General features: G+C 38.6%; 2 protein-coding genes across 3 annotated transcripts in view; one reads left to right on the forward strand and one right to left on the reverse strand.

The window, feature by feature from the left end:
• The first annotated feature begins 1,240 nt into the window (after positions 1 to 1,240).
• msl-3 (male-specific lethal 3) lies at positions 1,241 to 4,321 on the forward strand. The gene is made up of 7 exons (XM_014236355.3): positions 1,241 to 1,505; positions 1,654 to 1,832; positions 1,897 to 2,105; positions 2,164 to 2,464; positions 2,542 to 3,134; positions 3,194 to 3,278; positions 3,355 to 4,321. Exons 1-7 carry the CDS (start codon positions 1,374 to 1,376, stop codon positions 3,599 to 3,601), a joined length of 1,746 nt encoding a protein of 581 aa, XP_014091830.2. The 5' UTR covers positions 1,241 to 1,373; the 3' UTR covers positions 3,602 to 4,321.
• The window catches only part of form3 (formin 3), a 57,186-nt gene continuing 47,180 nt past the window's right edge, over positions 3,684 to 13,689 (reverse strand). For both annotated transcript variants that reach the window (XM_036364208.2, XM_036364206.2), the window contains 12 exons: positions 11,931 to 12,078; positions 10,282 to 11,216; positions 9,953 to 10,141; positions 9,784 to 9,884; positions 9,063 to 9,312; positions 8,852 to 8,978; positions 8,530 to 8,782; positions 8,204 to 8,425; positions 7,787 to 7,991; positions 7,578 to 7,711; positions 7,221 to 7,487; positions 3,684 to 7,155 (listed from right to left, as the gene is read on the reverse strand). In XM_036364208.2, the coding sequence (XP_036220101.2) occupies positions 4,964 to 7,155; positions 7,221 to 7,487; positions 7,578 to 7,711; positions 7,787 to 7,991; positions 8,204 to 8,425; positions 8,530 to 8,782; positions 8,852 to 8,978; positions 9,063 to 9,312; positions 9,784 to 9,884; positions 9,953 to 10,141; positions 10,282 to 11,216; positions 11,931 to 12,078 (5,023 nt within the window). In that variant the 3' untranslated portion in view covers positions 3,684 to 4,963. The remainder of the gene's footprint in view (positions 7,156 to 7,220; positions 7,488 to 7,577; positions 7,712 to 7,786; positions 7,992 to 8,203; positions 8,426 to 8,529; positions 8,783 to 8,851; positions 8,979 to 9,062; positions 9,313 to 9,783; positions 9,885 to 9,952; positions 10,142 to 10,281; positions 11,217 to 11,930; positions 12,079 to 13,689) is intronic.

Below are 13,689 nucleotides of genomic sequence, written 5' to 3' on the forward strand. Positions count from 1 at the left end.
AATTTTTTTCAAATAAGTAAGTGTGTATGTATGTATAAGTGTGTGTGTTAATGTGGTTGACTTTTTTTATAATTGTATAATAAAATGTATATATGTATGTTATATGTACATATTTCTTCATTTCAATGGATATTTAGCTTTACCATTTTTACTTTCATTCCTCAATATCCTCACTTACATGGTCATTAATCCTTCTATACATACTTACATACATTCATATAAAATCATCTTTCTACCTTTCCATATAATAAAATTCTTATGAATTGGGGATAGAATTGCAATCACATACAAAAGCGAAATCAAATATACGTATATATGTAAATATGTAATTATGTATGTTTATGGGAATGATCAAGTACCAAAGGTGGGAAATGGTTGTATTTAAAAGAAATAATAAAGGCAAAAAGTTCTGGAAATTGGCTGTATGAGTAATGCTACAGCTACAACATCTGACGTGTAGACGCACGCAGTGCACGTGCACAGATAGCATATATTCTCGCATTTTCTCACGATGGCTCCAAAGCGAACTCGGATAAAATGCATTAAAAAAATTCGATAATTTCTCTTATGTCTGAATTGTTGCATTAATAACTTTGGTTTAGTCATACAATGCATTATATTTAGATAAATACTGAAAAGTAAAAAATTGCGGTGAAACTATAAGATCTTTGTTTTTGTCCGGTTCTGCTTTATATTATTTTCCGAATTATCGTTTCTTTTCTCACATTGCACTGTCATTATTTTGTTTATTATGGCAGAGAACGTATATAATAAATATAACATACGGTCTCTGCTTTAAAATGAAGTCAGGGTTGCAATTATAAACACTGCGAAACTGTATATTCTCATAAGCATTAACGTTAAACAAAGCGTACTATCCGACTGATAATTTAAATTTTTTGTTGTATTAAGCTCATACACTCATGTCATCAAGTATTAGAATAGTAATTCTTCTGGTTGCAATTAAAGTGTAATAATTATAATATTAGGAATAGTTATTAATAAGGAAAACCTGTTAAGTGAGATGCTTCGATAATTTTTTCTAGCCGATTATTCTTCAGCAATATTTAATGCTTAAAAAGCAGACTGAACTCAAGTTCTTTTGATTTATATATGTATATATGGTATAAGTATCATGGAATACCCTTATAGTGTATAATTTAAACTGTTATATGTTGAAATCGCTTTTAAGGAAGCAATCTTAATAGATGGTGGAGTAACACCTCTGCTTTTGGGACAGATGATTTTTGACGTTAATAACTGTGTTTGGAAGGAATACGACATTTACATAAAAATTGTAACTATTAGTATTTTTTTAATATAAAAATTTCAAAGTGTTTAAGGTTGAAAAGTATGGCATAAATGAGTTATTAATGTATAAAATGGCACAAAGAAGTCGACACTCACATCGTAATAGTGCGAGTACGCGTTATTTCGAAAAGGGTGAAAAAGTACTCTGCTACGAGCCAGACCCAACAAAGGCGAAAGTGTTATACGACTCAAAGGTGCGCAAACATTTGCAGTTGTTGCAGTATGTAGATAGATGTACAGAAGTGTTGCTTTTAATTGTTTTGTATTTTTCTCAATTTTGTGTTCAAAGTTTGTATGTACTAAATAATATTCGTATTAATCTATGAAAAAATTGCGTAATAGATTTTGGGTATCTACGATTCAAAGGATAAGCGTGGGCGAAAAGTTATTCAATACAAAGTACACTTTCAAGGTTGGAGTAGTTCATGGGATCGTAAAGTGAATGCTGATTTTGTTTTGAAGGATACTGAGGAAAATCGTCAACTTCAACGAGATTTAGCTGAAAAGGCACAGTTACAGATGTAAATTATAAAATATGTATTATCATAAATTAACTACTTATTGATTCAATATTTTTAATTTTAGTAATGCTTTTCTGTATCGAAAGGAGCGTACCAGTAGTAAGAAAAAACAAAACAAAACGGTAGTACCTGCGGAAGATGCTGCAACAGCGGGGGGCAACATAACAACTGACTTGCGTTCATCCCCGAAATTTCGAACACGCGGCTCGTCTGAAGATAATTTTAGCTCAAGTAGCACTTTTGAAAGACTAGAGGATTCTCCAATGAAGGACGGTAAGTAAATAAACGTAGAAGTTTTGAATAACTTGATTGCTGAAATTGTTTTATGTAGAATGTGAAACCGAGTCTTGCTGCAGTTCAGTAGAAAGTTTTCCAGATGAAGAAAGAGTCTTACTGCGAATAAGTGAACGACTTCGTCAGTATCTGGAATATGATCATGATATGATTGTAAAATATTGTAAGCAGCATGCTTTGCCTGCACGAATACCAGTCGTGGCGATATTGGAGAACTTCGTTAAACAAAGTGTTGTTAAATTGGTATTTTCCACAACACAAGTTGAGAGCACAAGGCGACGCACTACGCAACAACGAACAAATAAAAAAGAACATGAATTTGACAAACTTGTGGCAACGTGAGTATTCTGCTAATTTCACTATTTATTTATATATTTGAGAATCAAACATTTTAAATTTGTGTTATTATTTCCAGCGTGGGTTTATTAAAAGAGGTAGCTGATGGTTTACGCATTTATTTTGATTTCACTATCGCCGATTATTTACTATATAAAGAGGAAAAAGAGTACGCGTTATCATATTTAAGTGAGGATAATCTCAAAAATTTCACATACGTTGCATTGCCGGGCTTATCGGCCGATTTTCTTAATCTCACCAAAGCCGACACGGACTCAACGCTGGTGCCTATCAGTGACAGCGGCACTGAAGTGCACACTACAGATATCAATTCGACAACGCAAGCCACAACTGATGAACCACAAAAGCGAAAATCTCGCATACATCGTAGTGACGACTGCGAAATGATTGTGGAAAACTGTTTGGAGAACTGTTTATCAAGTATTGCCAGCACCAGTTCAGGTGCTTCAACTCCTTTGCACTCTGCTGCCGCTGGCAGTGGCGGCGCCTCTGGAGTTAATTACTTGAAATCACTGCAGCCAATGGCACTCAATCTACCTACACAAACGAAGGAATTCCTGCAAGGTGTCTTATCGTGGCATTTGCTGCCAACCAATGCCCCTGCAGCACCGTCAATGATATTTGGGGCTCCACATTTAGCAAGATTAATTGGTAAGTCTTGCAAAAGAAATTTTCACACGACATTCAATAATAAATATGTATTTAAACAGTTAAATTGCCGGAGTTTTTGAATGCTTCATCAATAAACGACGAAAAATTGAAAAATTTACTACAACATTTGGATACTTTCGTGAAGTGAGTACTATTTAATAGTACATTAGAATAATTGTTTTTGTAACATTTTAAACTTATGTACCGTATCGTCTTGTAGTTACCTAGAAGCAAGAAAAGAATGGTTTAACGAAGACAATTACGCGCGCTCAAATGCGATGCGGAAACGTGCCAGCTCCACCGACAGCACTAAACCCACTCCCATGGAAGGCGTAAAGGACACACTTGATTCGAATTCACAAACGGAAATAGCGGCAGTAGCGGCAGCAGGAACAACAAGCACAGCAACGCCAACGAACCTGCCGGCATCGACTGCAGCTGGTGCAGCTGCAGCTATTGCAACATAATAACCCAGATACCTACGCACGTACATATGTGTTGTGTATGTAAATAGTAAAATGTTGAAAATAAGTTTTACACAAAATAATGTAAATTTAGAAACAAGTTTTATTTTACAAAACTGTATCCTAACAATTACAAGTATTTATGGTTTTTCTTTTAATTATAATTTTAAAGCTTTTTAATTTTTATTCACATGAAGACATGTGTGCTATCGTTATACATTCTCTCTTTGTTTATTTCCACTTTCCAACACACCTGCATACATACAAGCAAGTATATTATTTGTATGTACGCACACAACAACAATATCGCACAGTTTGTGTTGTTTGCCAAAAGCGTTTGTGAAATAAATCTGACTTAAAATTATAATAAACATGAAATACTTTACATTTCTTTTTAATTTTTTTGTTCATTACAAGTTAGTCACTGCAAAATAGCTAGCAGCTAATTAGAGCTTAAGTATTAGTAAGTAAAATGGCTTAGTTTCGTTAATGGCTTAAACTAAAAACTTAGTAAACATTTTAGTGCATTAGATTTTTATAATAGAACAGTTACTATTTGTAAATTATTATTTTTTATTATTTGTGATTTCACTCATCTCTCGGCTTTCTTCGTTTAATAAAAACCAAAAACGGCTCTTTGATTTAAATTGTTTTGATTTGTTAAAGTCTGCTTTACTTACACACAAATTGAGCTTGCGACAGCTGTGTGACTTGTTTTTTTTTTAAGAAAGTAAATGTTTTTTCTATAAGTGCTCACGAGGAAGAGCAAAATCTGTGTATTTTACTTTCTGACTAATGCCGCGAAAAAATATAAAAAAAACTGCATACGAATGCGATATGTACATATGTGTGTATGTAATACAAACATACATACTAAATGCATTGGTATGCATATAATTTGTTATTGCGCTTAGTTTCAAATATGTGCTTCAAATTCGACTTATTATGCGGACGGCTTGAAAGTTTCTTTATATGCAACATACAGTACACCGTATATGTATGTATGTGTCTGTTTTACATTTTTTGTGTGGGAAATATTCAACGACGGAATGTTAAAGACTACAAATTTATATGTTTGTATGTATGTATATGACGTTAACAAGTATCTTAGAATCTGATTTGCATTGGGTTTTAGTAACAGTAACTGCCTACATATTACAAAATAAATACATTTGTATTGTGTTTTCTCTTTTGTTCCATAGAAAATATTTTAATCATTATTAGATCTTTTGCGTGTGAGTAAATTTTAAGAATCAGATATGAGAGATTTGTTAGAGTACAGATTAGGCATATACCCATACATATTTGTACACACTTGTATATCAAAAAAGTCAATTTCTTCACTCTCTACACTCTCTAGCGAAGCTATTTGGTCCTCTTGGTGACGCTTGACGCCGTCGGTCGCATGAAACTGCTCACGCCACGATTGCTCGATGCGCTTCTGGTGCTACTGCTTGTACGCGTGTGTGTCGTCTGTGGCGTGGCCTGTTGTGACATGGCCGCTTTGACTAGAACTGCACTGCGTGCGACATTTGTGCGCGTTGGCGCGCTGTTGGTTTGGTTCTCCTTAAAGCTCGCGCTGCCCAAGTGCACAGTGCGCTGCCCACTATTAATGCCGCTGCCAAAGTTACCGTTACCTGTTACTTTTCGCACCACTACTACGTGCTGCCCTATGCTTGAACCACTGCTGCTACTGCGACTGGCTGGTACCGGTGTGCGGCCGGCGGACGCACCACTGACGGCACGCATATGCGGCGGCAAGTTGTTTTGCATCGTTAGTGGGCGCTTGCTCGGCGACGAATCGACCGACACTGTTTGCAGCGGCGACTTACTCACCACAATCGGCATGCGCCTCACTGTATTTGTCGAAGCGGCACTGTTGATGGACGAGCGTGACGAACGCAGACTATTTCTTGAACTGCTACGTTCGACATCGCGCCGCACAGCATGTATTGGTGAGGTATGGACACTTTGAACTGTATCTTGCTGGCTGCTGCCTGGTCGACGCATAGAATGTGAACGTCGTGCTGCATTGCTGCCAGCACCGAATGCGGGCGGCACCACTGTCGGTCCATTGGGCGTACGGAATGAACGACTGCGGTCCATTTGTGTTGAGTTAGGTGGTCGACGCGAGGGCGCGTTATGTTGTTGGTATGCGGGTTGAGACTTTTGGGGTAACACATTTCGCAGTTTTGATATTTGCAGTCTATCGGCAAGGCGACTCGTGTTCGGCTTTGAGGTGTTGGGCTTCGGCGTCATAGTCTTTGTCGCTGTGGCGCGCGCATGTGGTGTTACGTGGTCAGACACGCCATTGCACGAAGAATTCGTGCTCTCTTTGCCTTGTGAGGGCGTGTCCGATACGAGACTTTGTGTCTCTTCGAACCCTTCGTCGTTGAGTTCATGGCTAGATAATTTAATGACAGTAGCGCTTTGCGTAGTCGGTGTGGGGTTTTGCAAGGCTGCGTTGGTTATATGCGAATTGATTATGTCGCGTGGCGGACTCCATATGCGATCCGGCGTGTTGGTTGGTGATTTAAGATTCCTTATGGCTTCTTGTACATCTTCTTGATTGATGGAGCTAATGTGACGTCCAACTTTTTCCAGTTTGGTAATCTTGCGCTCTGCAGCCGGCTTCGGAGTGATTTGTGTTGGCTGCTCGGGTAGAAGTTTTTCTACTGTAGTCTTATTTTGATTGGACGTATCCTGCGCTCTGCCGTGAAGCCTCTCCATATCACCAGCACTAAATGACTGCCGTACATTGCTCGATTCGCTCGTGTCTTTAGTTGATAAAAACTCTTCGTTGCCGCTGCTGTAATCCGTGGGGCGTTTATAACGCCTTGTGCGCCGAGTGGCTGAGTAACGATCAAAGAACCCAGGTACATCCTGCTCACTTGGTTCCGGATGGCTTTGTTGTTCGCCAAGCTGATTGCTATTCGTCTTATCCAGGCCATTAATGGTGACCAACGTCTTATTTGGTGTGGCGATAACACGTCGTGTGACCGGCGGTGTTTCCACATTGTCAGCATCAATCTCTTTGCGACTATATTTCTCATTGTGACTTCGACGCATACTGTTCTGTTGACTAAATCTATCGTCTCCCGTTTTTGTTATACTCTCTCTCCCCGTTTTTGATGATTCCAGAATGTCAATATTTGCTTTGGTATCGCTTTTTGTTGTTGTCAGTAAAGTTTTTGTAGCTGGAGCGTTGGATTGCGCAACAATCAAATCTTGTGACAAAGTTTTATTCGATATTTCGACCGCCTCCTTGGATGGTGGTTTTCGTATGTAAATATGCAAGTGATCGTCCACATCCTCTTGGCCAAGCTGTTTTATTAGTGATCTTCGTCGATCCTCTTCCTCGATGGATTTGAGTGCCGTGGCACGCTTTTCTGCATTCTCCAGCGAACGTTGTCGCCTATATTCCCGCAACTCATCGGCTGTTGTAACATGTTGGTTTTTCGGCGATTGCTCTTGGGCTTCAGTTGCGCCAGTGTCCGGTGGTTCATTACCCCGATTACCCTTGCGCCAGTGTGATTTATCTCTGGCATTATTCACATCTGAAAGAAACACATGCATTTGTTGTGAGAAAAATTTTTAAAGTTCAAATATTATGTTGTCATACCAGCAATTGCTTGTATTGTGCCGACAACGTCGGTGTGTTCGAGCGTGTTGGCGGGTTTCCAGTCGGGATATACCCGTTTATAGTTATTCGCATTGTTATTATTGTTATTGTTACAGTTATTACTATTATTATTATTGTTGTTGTTGCTGTTGTTAGTGTTGGTAGTATTCTTGTAGAAATGTTGAGAATTAGTAGAGTTCGTAGTTGTGGTTGGCGTGGTAGGCACGATTTTCTCCTCAGGCAAAGTATCCAATTTTCGTTCGCTATCTAAAATCACAAAACGGTAATCGAAACGTACATATATAGCAGTGTTCAAGCCTTGGCACTTAATTATTTTTTATCATATCGCAAATATACCTGTTTCGTTTTCAAACGAACGCCTATTACTGTTAACCAAACGGCGCTTGCGTTTGAATTCTTCGTTTTGTTTTTCATCGTTCTCGTTGGACTGCAGCCAGGTTTCGATTTTTTGTCGAAATTCACGGGATATTCTATATCAAAATTAGGCATAACACTCTCAGAATAGCACCAATAAGTACATCATGGATGTGTGTTTGCACACTCACCTCGGTTTCGTATCCTCGCTGGCGTGCTGCGTGGGGGAAGGTGTAGTGCCGCCACCTTGCGGCGAAGTTGGCGATTTTTTGTCCATATTTAGTATCGGCGCTGGCGAACTTGCACGCTCACGCTCATCACTAAAGTCCACATTTAAAAGTTCGGGACGTTTTCGACTGGAACTTCCAGAACGTGCACGACGTGCCCAAGACCGGTCTAAGTCATTGGTAAATAGAGAGACAGACAATCAAAGGGTGTACTTGAGATTGTGATTATATATAAGTATAATATGTAAACTCTAAACGCGTATGTGTATGTATAACTTTTTCGTCTCTTATTTTTATTTACCGGGGGGTTAAAAAGAAAGGCAATGATAGTAGGAAAATTTTGTACCGCAAATAATTTAAAACACTTCAGTATTTACATACCCAAACTTCCATAGGCCTTTCGATCTCTACTTATATGCTCATGTCCGGATGTGCGCAAAAACTCCATTAGATCGTCTTCCTCTGGTAAAACACGACTAGGCCGCCTTTTTCGCATGCTACCATTCGGTGTTATGCTCGGCGAAATCCCCTCAGGGGTATCAAACATTTTTTCAATGCTACAATGGTTTTCCGAATCAGAGACGGGCGTGCCACATTGACTAACTGCAAGGCGAAATATCAAAAGAAATACATACATATTTAGTCATATGTATGGCATACATTATGTTTAAAAAGAAAGCGGATGTTTCCACTGATGAAGCTCTTACCTTGCCTAGCACGCCTGGCGAGCTGCTCTTCCCTTTGTTTTCGTCTGAGCGTAGCCTGCTCCTCCAATTGCTGTCGGCGCTCGTTTTCTTTCACAGCCTGCTTAAATTTATCACAGAATGATTGGAATACTTTGAAACACTCCTCTAATTTAAAGTGCGCCGCATCCTCGCAAAAGAAATCGGCCAGCTTTAAACGCATCACTTCTACTTCCTTCATATTGGCCTGCAGCGCAGCCACCTCGCGCTCAGCGTTCTGTAAATCGCGTTTAATGGTGTAAGATTGCAAATAAAATCTAGAGCAAATATACGCCAAGTGACTCACCTCTAAGAACTCCAACATTTGCGCTTTGATTTCATCCTCCGTTGTGGGTTGTTCGATCTGCCTTTTGATTTTACGTATTCTTATATCCAACGCATTAATCTCGTTATTTATTTGTTCGACAGTTGTTCTAAAATGTAGGCACATTTGCAAATATATAATATATGTATGTATGTGCAAATACAATTGTAAAAGTAAGTTAGAGGCGCCTTACCTGGATGCATTTTCCAGCGCAGTCAACTGTGCGGGGAATGTTAGCAGCTCTGGATTGCGCTTCTCTGCCTGCATTGCCACAAAGTGTATGAGATTTATTCCCGGCTTGTTGGCGCGTATGTCGGTGAGCTTTTGCAGCGAGGAGAGTTTGACGCCAGCTGCATTACCGGCATAGCCGCCCGAGTTGAGGAAGTTGCCAGCGATAACAACCATATACAGCACTTCTTGCAGCATTTCGTTGTTCATAAGATCTGAGAAGTTTTTTATAATAAAAAGTTTAGCGAATTTCCTTTCGTTAAGGTAGCTTTTATAGAAACACAAAATTTTTGAAGATCAAAATGTTCTGGTTTGTTGCTTAGGTCTCTCGTTTCCACCAAAATTTAAGGAAATATATAGAAGTAGTGAAGTCATAAGTGTAGGGATTTTAACAAAGTAATTAATAGGATGGACGAATGAGTAATTTTTACTTGTGCAATACTTTTAAAACATATTTTAACTTGGTCGCGGAACAATCTTAATAGTTTAATAAAATGTCTTTATTTTTCAGCGATCATTCGGAAAGCTGTGGCGAATTTTTTACACTAAAAAATTTTTATGAACATTTCATTAAATTTTCGGTGGCGACTTAAGCCCAAAAGACCCTTCATCTCTAAAGAATATGCAACAAGGTCAATGTGAAGGCCCAGTAAACTTTCAGCGGAGATCTAAATGAATATACATACCTCCTCCAGCATAGATCATTGCGTTGATGCATGGGTCCAGATAACTAATATTGGCGGCGAATTCTTCCTTTAGCAGCATGCTTTCAATACGCAGTTTATAACTGTAATATACAAATATGTAACATTATTATATTAATATATACATCAACACACATGGGTTTATACTCACTTTGGTACTTCCAAGAGCTGTAGCAGAAACTTTTCGGCATTACCCAGCCGACTTTTATCGCCATTGAACGTTTTCAGCATATCTAATTCATCGACTTCCGGTAGAATTTTTAGTAAGCCCCGTAACTTTTCCGCACCGATGTCATCGTGTTCGCCATCTCTTATTAGTTGTATAATGTCTTCATTTGAACTGGAATGCAACCAAAAATAATGCTTTTAACACTTCATTGGTCCTAACTTCCTAATTCTTGCAAATATGATCGTAATTTAGATCAGAAAAATTAATAAATTCCCTATTTCTGGATAATAACTAAAACTAAATATTCTCACCTTCGGAATTGTTTGAGGAAGATGTTTACGTTCAGGCTGCGTTTACCGTCGAGCAACGATATTTCTGAGCTCTCCTTTTTGGATTTGCGGTCGAGAGTATCGTAGCCTGAACTACTGCTGCTTTCACGGCCCAATTTCGGTGAGCCTTGAGCGCTGGTCGATTGCAAACAGAATAGTCCTTCCATTTCATTCCAATCGATGTCGGTCATTGGTGTGTCCTGGTGATTATTGGCCACTATAGTCCATATATTTTGCTTTCCAATGACGCGATTTGGCGGTATTTTACCCCAATTTATGGTTTTCATCTTCGACTTGGGTGCTGGTGTGTCTTGTTGTGGTAGTAATATCATATTGTGACCGTTCATGCTCAAGTCCGGGGTGACAGGTCGTATAGAATTTGTGTGATTGCTGAGTAAATTACCAGTTGAGCCTGGTGGTTGTGGTGCAGGTGGTGGAGCGCCAGGTACGGGTGGCGGCGCGGGCGGTGCTACTAGACAATTTCCGTTCATAATTGGCGGTGGAGGTGGTGGTGGCGCCCCACCGCTAATAGGACCATTCATTGGAGGTGGCGGTATGGGCGGCGGCGGTGGTGGTGGCGCTGTTGTTGAAGGTAGTAGTAGTGGTGGTGGTGGTGGTGATGAAATCGGTGATAACGGTCCGTTATGCAGCTGTGATGAGGCTGAGGTAGAAAGTGAGGCGGCATTTTTGCGACTTGGACTGGTTGCGTCACCGCGACAATGTGGACAGGAGAATTTTTGTACGCTCGGAGAACGTAGAATCCTTACCGAGTCCTCATGACTCTCGAGTAGTGTGGCACGATGCACTAACTTCTCTGTTGTATCCCAGATCACATCGCTGATTGCCTCTTTGGGGTCAATACGTAATAAATGTTGTAGTATACTTAGAAATGGCACTTCCTGTGGCGTATCGGCCACCTAAAAGTAGAAATTGCATTAGTTTCTTTAACTAATGAATATATAGAACGATAGGTTGTAACATTTTATGTTATTGTAGCTACAAAAAAAGCTTTTGGCAGATGCAATAAATTCTCATATTGTATTTCACTTATCAATTAAATAATACCAGCTTAACAAAATTGACCCGGACTGAGAAAAAAATTACATTTTCAAGTATTTTAATACAAATCTTTCATTTGTGGAGCGCCATTCCCTAGATTGTTGGACAGTTTATATATATACATATTCATGAAGCCACGTCTCGTCACCAGTAATGATGAGTATTGATGCGTTTGATGAATGTAGTGGTCCTCAGCTACGTTGTCAAGCATCTCTTTCGCGATATCTACTCAACGTCGTTTTGGCAAAAGATTCAGTTAAGAGATTCGATTCATAAGAGATGCTCAGATCCTCTGCTATCTTTATTCGGATGGTACATGCTATGTATATCCTTTTATAGAAATTCAGGTTAATTTTCATAAGGGCCATAAGCCCAGTGAGTTTCATAAGGGATGTGGTATGCATTGAGCAGCATAAGATCTACATAAGTCTAATACTCTAAGTTGCGGAACTTTGAAGTTTCTGAAGCGTTCTAAATAATACTAATTTTTGGATAGAAATTGTTTCGAAACCTTATGAAGCATAGTAACATAAAATAACATAACAACAAGATCATTTTAATAATTGTCATACTTGTCGCAATATCGCGTAGAATACATCAAGATGCGAGTTTAAGTTGATGCCACTTGGGCCCTGTAGACTCTGAGCTTCGTCGCATTCTCGCTGTTCGTCGAATACGTCCAATTGCACTATAATATCTCCCACACTCTGTGCGACTTTCCTGCAAATATAGATAAGTTATATTATATTTCTGTTGTTCTAACTTCTAGTCGCTTATGTGATTATTATTAAAAATGCTAATGTTAAATGAAAAATGTATTATTTACTGTCAATACAAAGTAATTTATACTCATTTTATAATTTTTTTAAATTGTTTATGATAATGATTTGTTTCTTCTACAATCGGGTGCAGCTGCAGAGGAATGCTGCAATAAACAACGCAATAATTCATTGATTTCATTCACAAGTAAAAGGAATGAACTGCTGATAGTTTATTATATATATATAATAAGCAATGCACTACCAAAATATACATATAAATAATGGCAAAAAACATATGTACATTACGAAATGCATCAAAATATAACACTCTAGGTATTCGCTTGCATAATTTGAAATTATAAATCATTTAATTTATTAAAACAACAACACTGCTACACATTATCTATTGAGTATGTATGTACGTCCTTAGAAACGAATTTTTTGCACCAAAGAAGAAGCACTCACTTCAAATTGTTCACTAGTTGCAAGCTGCGGAAATTATACTTCGATAGGGAACAACAAAAGGCGAGACGACCAAGACGTTGTATTTTTGACGCCTCCACTGCACAGCCTCAGGCTCTTAGCCTGTAAGAAAGCCGCACGATTGTTGAGCAGAGTCCTTGGCAATCGAATTTGTTTTATGACCGAAAACACTGAATTTCCAAACGAAAGTGTTGGAATAGCAAAGTACCCCGTTCTTTGAACGTCTGCGAGTTTGTAGTTACTGATTGAATAAACGACAGTGGCAGGACTCGAAGTACGAATTAAAACATTTTAAAAACTTATCCTTCTGAGTATCTTATAAATTGTATTTGTTTCTAATTTCTTTAAGTTTTCTATTTAATAAAATTTTCAATTTGGAGGCAGTACAATGTGAAATGTATTAAACTCATTTATGTATGGTATGCTCACTCCAATATCACGACCTGGAGTCGGCCAGCAGCCGATTTGCGGAGAGCGAGCATTATAACTCAATTTGATTAAAATACTTTAGCTTTTCATATTTGTTTATTGTTGGTAAAATTTCATTTTCGGCATGCACGTGGTGCGCGCGCATAGAAACGTCATTGCTGCCGCTGTGAAGTAACAAAATTTACTCCGTTTTGCTCACGAGAAAGCTCCAACGGGCCTCAGCACGTGATTTTCGATGTCCGATGTAAATGCACGAAAGTGCTTGTGTGTGTGTAGCCGTATGGAAGCGAGTGGGCTATATACCATATATAAACATTAATTTAAAGAGCCTATACATATGTAAATTCGGCTATAAGCAGTATATGTGTATCTATATTTATGTATTAGTTTGTGCGGAGGAGTATAAGTTAGTAGGTGGCTGTTGACCAAATGCTTCTGCAGATACATAGAATTTCGATTAAGATTTCCTTTTGGCCATTTTCACGTGTTGTGACGTCAGAGTTTTAACGGTAAGACGTACGCATACGAGTATATATACAAATTAACTGTAATAACTATATACATACATATATGAGCATACATACATACATACATATGTATGTTATTGTATAACATTAAGACGTCATGCAATATCATTGTAGACAGTTGATATACTCGT

Source organism: Bactrocera oleae, chromosome 6, assembly GCF_042242935.1.
Source record: "Bactrocera oleae isolate idBacOlea1 chromosome 6, idBacOlea1, whole genome shotgun sequence".
Taxonomy (NCBI): Eukaryota; Metazoa; Arthropoda; class Insecta; order Diptera; family Tephritidae; genus Bactrocera; species Bactrocera oleae.

What these genes read in the sequence shown, in the direction of transcription:
- msl-3 (XM_014236355.3), top strand. Translation starts at nt 1,374, where the DNA reads ATGTATAAAATGGCACAAAGAAGTCGACACTCACATCGTAATAGTGCG. An exon ending in GGATTCTCCAATGAAGGACG is followed by an intron (nt 2,106 to 2,163) that starts GTAAGTAAATAA and finishes TGTTTTATGTAG; the next exon opens with AATGTGAAACCGAGTCTTGC. An exon ending in CATTTGGATACTTTCGTGAA is followed by an intron (nt 3,279 to 3,354) that starts GTGAGTACTATT and finishes ATCGTCTTGTAG; the next exon opens with TTACCTAGAAGCAAGAAAAG.